Raw genomic sequence first — 10,942 nt, 5'->3', positions numbered from 1 at the left:
AAAATTATTTCTGGGCCTATTTATTCACAGTTCAGATCAGTTTTGTTTATACGTTTCACATACATGTATTTAGAGGTATGGAAAACAATTTTCCCATGATTCAAGTAATGAGATTGTTATATAGAGAGACAGTTTTTAAAATCCTTCAATAAGCTCTTTATGCTTTTATGCTTTTGCATAGAAACAAAATAAAATCTCAATTCATTGAAGAAATATACTACATTTTAAAGTCATCACATGATTTGTGTTACTTTCACTATGTGTACCAATATAACCACATGAGATAGTGTTCTTTGCTTGAATCATGATCAAGCAATTGATAATGCCATTTACTTATTCATGGCACCAGTTTTCAAGAGTAAAGGTAAAGGGACTTGATTTTAAATGCTGCTTTTTCTTTTCATCCTAAGGCTAATCAAGATCATCTACTTCTAAGAACTATTCAAAAAGCCCATTTTTATTTCCTTTCACCATTTTAACTAGAACACTGATAGAGTAGGGGGGAGCAGTTGCTATGAGGCACAGAAAAATTTCCTGACAGTTGAGAGCCCTCCATCTATCATGAGGATTTGAAATGCTACTTCTTTTCAATACTGTATAGATTCCGAGGATTTTGTGAAACTCTCATCTAAAATGGAGAGATTTTTAAAGGGTATTCAAGCAGTAAATGCATATTGCAATCATTTAAAAAATCATGGAACCACCATTTGATTTCAGATTTTTCTGTCTCAATTTTTAGACTGAAAGTGACAGTAATAACGCAAAGATAATGATTTCAAACTTATTAAAGTAGGATATTTTCATAAATTCAGTGTTCTTATGATATCTGAGAGTCAAAATACCATTTGAAGAGCAAAAATATTATTGTGATGATAATAACTGATACACATAGGGCTGTTTGCAAAACACTTTACAGGAATTGTTAAAATTGAGTCTTAACAAATACCATGTGGTAGTTATTATAGGTATTGTCATTTTACAGATGAAGAAACTGAGGGTCCAACAGCTTAAGACACTTGGCCATGGTCAGGCCACAAGTCAGCATCAGAGGGAGATTCAAAAAAGAGATCTGCCCTCATTGTTAGTGTCACAGAGCTGTATAATACAATGCCTCTCATTGTAATGTAACTAATTCCCAAAGATTTTCATTAACTAAAGCTTAAAAGTGCCTGTTTTTTGAATAAGAGAAAAAGTCAACTAAATTATCCTTTGGTCACAAATGAATGAATGAAAATTACTAAGTATTAGGAATACAAATACAAAATCCCTGCCCTCAAAGAACTTAGATTCAAATATGGAGGCAGCATATCCAGTGGAGTGGTGGCCTAGGAATAGTGCTTTAATCAGGATAATTACAAGATAGTGAATGGAGTGAAAGGAAAATTGATGATTGTGCTCATTCCTAAAGCAATGGTAATATTGATTAGAATATAGTTACCAGAATAAGAGGGTGGAAAGAAAAAGGTGAGGAAATTAGGGTTAGAATTAGACTTCCTATGGTAAGGACTCAAAGCTGAATAGATAGACATGGTCACTGGACATTCAATCTGGGAGGTAGAGCAGCAACAGCACGGCAAAAGATTGCCAGGGCAAACATGGGTATTATGTGAATTTGTAAAATAATAATTTTAGGTTTAGTGAATGTCAAGAAAATAGATAAGATCTAGAAACACCATATAATTTTTTTTTGCTTTTTCTTTTTTGGAGGGGAAAGGGCAGGGCAATTGGGTTTAAGTGATTGCCCAAGGTAGTAAGTGTTAAGTGTCTGAGGTCAGATTAGGTCCTTCTGATTCCAGGGCCAATGCTCTACTCACTGTGCCACCTAGCCACCCCCAACACCATACAAATTAATGTATAGTAATGTGTGATCATATTGTCATATTAGGTCATAATTAAATAAATAATTATATTTGTGTCCATTTATATTAACATAATTTGTATATTATCTCTCAAAGATAGCTACTGCATATGGATGTACATATATGTGTAAAAATTCAGACAAAAATAGGTGCACAAAAGACTATATTATGTTCTTTGTAATGTATATATGTACATATATAAGAGTATATGCATATGCATGTGCACAAAGTATAGAATTTGCTAAATTAACCATCATATAATGCTGAAGTTATTTGGTATCCTTGGACAACATATGAGAATATATGAGGATAATATATAACAAAGAAAGGATTTTTCTTAAATATACCAAACTCACTCTAGGATTCTTTTCAGTTTTTATAGAAATATGGAAGCACAATTACATCCAGGATTTTCAGATGTATCTTAGAGTGGAGAAGGGAAAGGCTAGATATGAAAGAAGAAAAAAGGTGTAGAGATATTTATCCTTGCAAGGTAACTTACAGACTATATTCTCTCCTTCCAAAGTAGTAATCAAAGTAGCTCAAAAGAAATGAGAAGAGTGTAGATAGATTGTGTTTATTAATCAGAATTTCAAAAGTCAAAAAGTGTGCCCCTAGGAAGCTCATTCGGTGACCAGAACTTCTGTGGTTATTATATTTCTCTTTGAAAACAACATATTTTGAGTTAACCCTAAAACATAGGTATAATTCTGGAGTATAACTGCTAGATGAGGGATATTTCTCCTGCTTTGGGAGCCAATCTCTAAGAGAAAGAGCAAATATTTGATGCTGAAGGGCTCTTAAGAGATGAAGAGTGCCATTTACTTATTTCTGCTCCTCACTGTGGGCTTAGGATGTTAAATAGATTAAAAGGCTAAGAGAGGTCAGTCACTCAAGGGAAGACTTTGTTTTCTCTTCTTCTGATTTGTTTCTCTTCAAAAGTTTATTTTTCCCCCTTGAAGGATCCTGCTGAAACTTAAGATGTGAAACCCCTTCTTTAAGAGCCTGCACTGTCAAGGGTATATGGGGTAAGACTTCAGGTGATAGGACTGAGAAGTGGTGAAACAAAGACCCAAATTCACTAGGAAAATCATATAATTCAGATCACAATAGTTAAAAATTCTAACCAGAGTTTAAAAAAAAATAAGAAAGCTGATGTCATGTAATTTACTCTCATCACTTCAAAATGAGTAAAGTAAGAGTTTAAGTGACCAAGAGCGTTAAGTGTTTTATTGTAGGTCACACAGCTGTCTGCTAGGAGACTTTGTACTAGAACTTGTCTCCCAAACCCCACAATGCTTAAAGCCTCTGAATTTTGTTGCCTATTTTAATGTTATCCTGTAATATACCTTAAGTCTCTACTTAGGCACATGATTTATTTTTTTTCACATATTCCCTAGAGCTATCTCAGTGGGAGATGGAGGGAAAAAGGAAGATGACCTGTCCTTAATAACACAGTATGGAGGAGTTGTCATCAATGTGTCCCTAAGGGATATTTATATTCATTCACCACAGAATAACAGCTACCAGACTTGGGAAGGGGAGGTTGTGGGGTTAACTTGGACTCTAACTCTCCTTCATGTTCCTCACTTTCCAGCTCTTTCCCCAACCTGGCCTCAGAGAGGACAGCCTAGTCATTTCCATTTAACCTCATTTAAAAAGGCATAACTAATAAATCTGTATGGCCTGGGCCTTCGGGGAGATGGCCAGCAGAGTCGATCTTGGTACTAATCCTATTGAACCCTATTCAAAACCATGACAACACAGGACAAGCTCTGATTTATCCCAGTGAGTTAAAGAGCATTGTGAAGAAGTGTCAATCATGCATTATTCTCCATCTGAACAAATGCAAAATCCTGACTGGAACAAATGCTTCCAACAGGTCCAGGGAGTCGAGCTCCATTTCCCCTTTGTCTGAGGCCTAGCAGTTGGCCTGTACTAATTTTCCCCTTTGCCCGACCACCCAGCATGCAAGCAGCAGAGAACCCCTGTCACCAGGCACACTTGGGAGTCGGGGTTGGGTGCTGAAGTTGGGAAGATTGGTGAAGAGGTTGGGGAGGGGGAATACAAAAGAGAAAGGGAGAAATGGAGATACTGTAATTGCTTCTTGGGAATCGAAGGGCCACATCTGGAGCTTCACCCCACTGTGAGCCAGGGGAAGCCCTTAGTTGGGTTCAGCTATTGCCCTGCTTCAATTATCTGTCCAGCTCTCCCTCAAGCTTGGGGAGTGTTATTCTAATTTGCATTGCTTTCCTCACTGTGCTCTGACAGGACTACACTTCTATTTCTCTTTTTCCTTAATAAACCAGTGACTCCAATAAATTTGGGTAGAGAAGTATTTTAATGACAGTAATTCTGTATATACAACATGGAGAAGTGTCATTTGACTACTACTTGATATATATTGGATAGAGACACTATTAGTATGATGGATGGAAATTTAAATGTTAAAAAATTTACCTTTAACTAATTATGTGTTTACTCTAAACACAAGAAAATGTTTAATATATTTAGAATTCACAAGAATTAATAGATTTAAAAAAATTGAACAGCAGTATGAGAACTTTGATACTCTCCCGAGAGATAAATACTTAAAACATCAAGATATGATGAAATTTGCAGAACTGCTAAACAGTCATTTTACACACCACCTAAGCTCTATACGATATAATCAAGTCCCTCCAGTCCATGTTTTCTGGTAAACCTAGTCAGGGTCTCAACTCCTCTCCATGTCATGGAAGGGGGGGGGGGGCAGAAAATAAGTTTTTATTAAGCACCTACTGTGTGCCAGGCACTGTGCTAAGTGTTTTACAGCAATCTTATTTGATCCTCACAACAATACTGTGAGATAGGTGCTATTATCTCTATTTTACAATTGAAGAAAACTGAGGCAGAGAGAGGTTAAGTGACTTACCCAGGGTCACACAGCTAGTTAGTACCATATCCTTTTATATGTAGAAACTCCCCTTTGACATCAAGGAACTCAGATGAAGAGACTGGGATCTATTGGTCTCTCAAATTCACAAGGTAGCCTCCAAGACTAGACAAGTGTCTAGTTTATCTCCTGATCCATATACAGTCACCAGTGCTCAGGGAAGTAAATAATAAAGCAGAAGAGAATCAAGTCCTCAAGGCCTAGACTCAACTGACCCATCTTAAAGTCTGCCCTAGCTTCCATGTGGTAGCCAGGGAATTCTCCATATTCCAAAGGTGGGCTGTCTAACCTGCCCTTCCTCTCAAAGGAAGTTCCAGAGTTACAAATTTCAACCTAGAGAGTCAGCAGAAAGAGCCAGTCACTCCTTTTTTTTTAGGTTCATCAAGAAGATCACTCTCCTTGGTTTACAGGTCAATCCTATCTGCTTCAGTTTTGAGGCAGGTTTTTTTTTTTTATACCTCCTTTCTTCTTCTTCCCCCTTTAGCCTTCAAGGAATAAGGCTATTCCATTATGGAATAATGTGGGGGACCATTGGGCCCCCACTTTACTGTGTCATTCCAAAGCAGCAAGTCTTTTAGAAGTTAACACTTGTTTTCTTGAATTGCCTAATGAGGGCAATTCATTGTAAACTCCATTGGATGATTCCCTCTATAAAAAAAAACAAATGAATGAACAAAAAAACTAACCAGCGCTAAAATAATATATAGCAGAATTATCAAACATGTTAGCTGCTGGCAACATAAGGCCCATAACACTCCCAAGTACAGCCACAACCCTATTAAAATGGGAAATATTTAACTAAATAAATAAAAATACAATAAAACATATAATATTACATATTAAAAACTGAATCAGTATGGTCTGCAGGGATCCCCATGTATAGATTCAGACCCCTCCCCCTTTCTATTAAAGTTTGACATTAGTGACCTACAATACCCTCACTTTCCCAGCATCCCTAATAGGATGCTGTAGGGTCAAGAATTCCAGGGCAGTTTCTGCAGGATCTCTGGGGAAAGTGGATTATTGTAGCACTTCTGCTGCTGAAGGGGGTGACAACCCACCTTTCCAGAAGTCAGGCTTGCCTCTTTCTACCTCTTTACCACAATTCTACTGCCAAGCAAATCAAGGAGAAAGGACCTAGGATGGAAGCTGGGATGTATGGCAGAGTTGCACGGCTTTCAAAACAATATTACCATACTCCAGAGTGATTCAGTTTAGGGTAATCATCAGACCTGACTGGCTCTGGAACCCCTGAAATGGGACACTGTAAATGGGACACCTAAACCTCTGGGTTAGGGAACCTGAAATGGGGATATCACACTCTCCTCAGTTCCTTCTTTTCTGAAAGCCCTAGGAGTTAGAGATTGGGTGGGCGGTAGGAAAAAAAAGTGGATAGGAATTTTTCTAGACAAATTTAGATGCATAGCCATCATCTAAGCTGGATAGGAGTGTGGGGGGGGGGAGAAGCAGACAGACAAATGGGTCTCAAGTAGATGGTTGGGCAGTGGGTCTCACCAGTTAAAACAAGAATGGAAGACTGAACCAACTGAATTAGTAGATCAAGGAAGTGGGATTTTGGTCTGGGTTACCCAGTTACTTCAACCACTGTTTATAATTTGCCCATGAAGCCCCTGAGACAGGTCTGGAGTTGCAGTGTATCCCTGAGGAGCGTGGCCCTGCCTCTCAACATTTCTGTGAAGCCACCAATGTAAATACGGACTGCCTTTTTAGCTAACACTGAAAGGCCAGAATCTTAGACCATTTCAACTAATAAAAGAATGATTCTTCATCCAGTGTGGCCAGTATCAGCAGAAACAGAAATGCCAGCGTTTTGTGGATATACAGCTACATGTCTGAATGACTTCGGGGTGAAGTAGAGTGGGGAGGGGAGAGAAGATGAAGGAGGGCCTTTTAACTCCATCCTTGTAAATCACTTACTAGATAATTGAGGGGAAACTAACAAACCAGCAAACAACCTCAATGAATAAAGCAAACGGAATAAATTCCTGGATCCTCGTAAAACACACCCATTTCACCCTCATATCCACCCCTACCCTCCTCCAGACTTCTAGAACTCTGATGAGGACCAGACTGTGTCAGAGGAGGAGAAGGAAGCGGGTGTTAGTGAAGGCTGGGGGGATGGGGAATAGAGGAGGTGGGCGGGTAGTGGACGATCGCTTGCCACCCAAGATGTTATTCACTGGTAAGAATCCCCATTATCTGTCCTCACTTTAGGCTAATCAGACAGAATCTCTAAAGCTAAAGCCTGTTTCCTGCTGTCTCTGGGAGGTAACGGGGAGGGGCGGGGCTAAGAAGAGGACTGAGGTGGCACCTTACTGTCTCCTTTTAGGGTTAAAACCCCCAATCTAATTCAGGTACTTATCCTATAGACAGATACAGTTTTCAAAGCAACCATAGTTGGGAGAACTGTTTATATAAATAGAGATCCTCCTGTAAACGACACTAATATTCCTTTGGTCACACAACACCAGTAAACTCGGCGTTTCCAGCTTCTGCGAAGCACCCTTTCGCTCACCCTTTACTGGTCAGTGCAGCTATGGGCACATCTGGACGTATCAGCTTCACTGTGCGCAGCCTCCTGGATTTACCAGAACAAGATGCACAACACCTGCGGAGGCGGGACCCAGAATCGCCAACCCTTCACCGCCCTGGCCCGTACTCGCAGTGGATGGAGACTGACCGGAGTCACTACCCCTGTGAGTGAGTGGTGATTTCGGCTTGCTCCTTGGGAGATAGAGGGAGGGTAACGTGGGCAGGGGAGATATATTCCAGTCTGGGTATTGAGTAGGTTCTGTGGAACCCTGAGGGAATGAGTCTCTAACCCAGAAACACACAGAGGTAGCCCCTTTCCTAGGCAGTCAGAAAAGCAATCCGCTTCATTGAAGATCTATCTGCCTGTGGAGGTTTGTGAAGCCGGTGTTCCTAGAATAGGTCTCTAATTTAACCTCAAACTCCGAAACCGAGAACTCTGTCCTTTCAAAATCAACACCATGTCAGGCAGGGAAAGGAATAATAAATTTGTAAACCCCGCAAAACTGGAGCTGTAGGTCTGAATGTGATTTCCCGAATATTACAATTTCGTTTCCTGATTATAAATCAAGAATTTTTAAAAGCCTACCCTATTCCTTTTATCCATTCACTTCAAATTTTCTTTTTCCTCCCCACCCATCCTGTTTTTAACGTCTATTTTAAACGCTGGAAAAAGCAGTTTGTCTCTCCCCAGGCCAGATCTAAGAAATGCTCATCAGTGGGATTTATGGGCTCAGTCTTCTTCCCTTGCAGACTAGAATTGGGGAAGGATGGGAAATATGTGAAGTGACTGCAAGACTATCTACCAAGGGATGCCCAGAGGTACATTATCCGAATTCAGTTAAATATCAGTGGTTTTTGTAGAGATTAGTGAATGTATATTAATATCGACACAGAGCACGTTTATTTAGGTTACAATCTCAGGTCTGTGTCGTTGTCATTTATGAGTTCCGAAAGGAGGACTGGTCCCTTAGCAAGAGAGAAAGCTAAACAAATTAAGTCCTGTGTTGTTGGTCAGGAGCTCCGAAGGGAGGGTGCGAAGGGATGGCAATATCTAATTCAAATGCCCTAAGACATTCTTTACCAGTGTAGTTAGGTGAGTAGGTTGGTAGGACTCGGGCACTCTGTGTGGCGCCCTCAACGCGGTACATCTCCTTTGCTGTCCTCTCAGCTTCAGAGGAGAGCAGTCCAGAAACCAGTCCTTCGGATTCCGTGCCGCCGTTGCGGCCCCTACCTCCTGGAGAGTTGCCTGGCTCCGACTCTGAGAAGAGGAAGAAGAGACGTGTGCTGTTCTCCAAGGCTCAGACTCTGGAGTTGGAGCGACGCTTCCTGCAGCAGCGTTACCTCTCCGCTCCAGAGAGGGAACAGCTGGCTCAGCTCTTGAGCCTGACGCCTACTCAGGTCAAAATCTGGTTCCAAAACCACCGCTACAAGATGAAGCGTGCCCGGGGTCATGGGCCTCTGGGTCCTGCCTGTGCGGCGGATCTGAGTCCAACTCCTGCGCTGCTAAGCCGGGTGGTAGTCCCGGTGTTAGTCCGTGACCGAAAACCTTGCCAAGGTTGCGAACCCAGACTGGCTGCAGCTCCCGACAAGCGGAGTTTGCCTCAAGCTGCCACTGCCTCGGCTTGTGTCCTTCAGGGCTACCCTTCTTTCCCCTCCAGTTCTACCGCTGCACTCAGTGTCTTTCAGGCTAATCAGCACTTAGCGCACCCGACAATAGTCTCCTGGAACTGGTGAGATAGCCAGTGCAGAGGGAAAGGGATGTCTTGGGTCTCTCTCCTTACTGATTTCCACCCTTCAAGTGGACTTGCAGCAATTTACTTCAGAGACCTAGAACTTGGCCTGCAGTCCCAAAAGCATCTTTAGATTCTAGGGGCAGTGAATGACTGACAGTTCTCTGCCCTCCTTAATCTGCCCTTTCTGGAACCCCTAGTTCTCTCCAGGCCAGACGCCCAAGTCTTGGAGAAGGTCAGGAGTAGAATTCTCCAAAATTTCCTCTCCTCTACCTAGCTGCAAATTTATCAGTTAAATGAATTGTTCATATCATTTGTATATTTTTAAAGTAGTGATTTGTATGAGAAAAGATCTATATTTTAAAGAAATAGATTTTTGTGTGGTAGAATGTGAATAAAGTGTATTTGGATCCCTTCTCTTCCCATTTTTGCAGAACAGAATAGAGAAGCAATGCGCCATTTTGTAGAGCACACATTGCCTTGCTGCTTGTTTCTCTTGGCTTTCAAAGACTTTGCTCCTTCCCTCCTTTCATTAATCCAAAATGAGTACAATCGAAATTCACAGTAGTGGTAGTGGAGGTGTGGAGAACAGCTAGTTGTTACTGAAAAGAGGTCTTGTGCAAGTTTTGTTGGTTTCCCTTCCCCTCCCCAACCCCCATTCTGGAAGCTGCAGTTTCTAATTTCAAATTCAGCATCACAACCTTGCGTGGAGACATATTTCTCTTGATCCCTTCCTTTTGAAATTTTTAATAAAAACATTTCTTTGCCCTAAGTGGTCGAAGGATGAAAGAATGATACATTTGGATCTGAAAGGAAAGTCAAGAGATTGCATAGTCCTACCACTTCATTTTACCGACAAGGAAAGAAATCCAATTAGGATGGAAATTGTTTTTTCATTGACACATTATCCAATCTAAGCAGATCAACAGATTTATGCAAAAAAGATTTAAGCTCTAGACCTGAACTTAGAAAGACAAGTTCAAATTTGACTTCAGACTAGTTGTGTGACCTTGGGCAAGTCACTTAAAGTCTGCCTAAATTTTCTATATTTTTCTATAAAATTAGGATAATAATACACTTCTCTCTCAAGGTTGTTGCAAGGATAAAAACCTTAAAGCTAGTTGTATAAATGTTAGACCAATGACCGAGGTGTCTACTAGTTCAGAGTACAAGCATTTCACTATCTCATACAAACTGTTTATGCATCTTGCTTCCAGGTAGGTTTTAAAAGTTTTGTTTTGTTTTCCTTTCTGACATTTAAATTGACTTAAAAAGAGAAATTTTGAATAGGGGGGGGGGAGAATTAAAAGATAAGAGCCTAGAGAAATGCCTAGGAGGAAGAGGAGTCAAAGAGGGAGGGAGAACCTTAGAGACAGGATAGCCAAAATAGGGTGGGAATCAGCTCTTGATTAAAAGGAACACAGTTTACATTTAGGTAATTGAGACCATTCTCTCATTCCCACCTCTCGAATGACCTGGGCTCAGGAGCAAGATCTAATTTCTGTCACCAACCCTCCCCTCCCTTATGAATGGAAAAAAAGAGCCTTTTCCTTTTCACCAGTTCTTCCAGCAGCCCAGACCACTTGTCAGAAATTACTGTCTCACTAACAGGATTATAGGATTACATATTTCGAGCTATAAAGGACCTTCAAAGATATTGAGTTCAGTTCTCATATTTTACAGATAAGGAATCTGAGGCACTGAAAGGTTAAGCAAGTCCAACACCATACCACTAGCTTGTGTGAAAGGCAGGATTTGAAATGTAGTCTTCCTGACTCCACCCAGTACCCACTATTTTACCTAGCTGCCTCTACAGATTTGAAATCCTGTCTCTCCCCAAGTCAGAAGGATGGGGAAACTGGAGC

The 10,942-nt window shown here is 40.7% G+C and overlaps 1 protein-coding gene across 1 annotated transcript; it reads left to right on the top strand.

Annotated features, from left to right (window-relative positions):
• Nucleotides 1-6,873: 6,873 nt before the first annotated feature.
• Nucleotides 6,874-9,081, top strand: NKX2-8 (NK2 homeobox 8). Its single transcript, XM_069082417.1, has 3 exons — nucleotides 6,874-7,010; nucleotides 7,297-7,511; nucleotides 8,516-9,081. The coding sequence occupies exons 1-3, from the start codon at nucleotides 6,874-6,876 to the stop codon at nucleotides 9,079-9,081; spliced, it is 918 nt and encodes a 305-aa protein (XP_068938518.1).
• Nucleotides 9,082-10,942: the final 1,861 nt, after the last annotated feature.

The sequence above is a fragment of the Petaurus breviceps genome, unplaced genomic scaffold (genome assembly GCF_028583685.1).
Source record: "Petaurus breviceps papuanus isolate PSGF00001 unplaced genomic scaffold, PetGlider_PUasm1.0 164, whole genome shotgun sequence".
In the NCBI taxonomy this organism is placed as follows: Eukaryota; Metazoa; Chordata; class Mammalia; order Diprotodontia; family Petauridae; genus Petaurus; species Petaurus breviceps.
This window is presented reverse-complemented; position numbering and strand designations above follow the sequence as displayed.

Coding starts and splice junctions, on each gene's coding strand:
- NKX2-8 (XM_069082417.1), top strand. CDS start 6,874: ATGAGGACCAGACTGTGTCAGAGGAGGAGAAGGAAGCGGGTGTTAGTG. Junction 7,011..7,296: donor TTCACTGGTAAGAATCCCCA/TTATCTGTCCTC, acceptor AGTAAACTCGGC/GTTTCCAGCTTCTGCGAAGC. Junction 7,512..8,515: donor TGACCGGAGTCACTACCCCT/GTGAGTGAGTGG, acceptor CTGTCCTCTCAG/CTTCAGAGGAGAGCAGTCCA.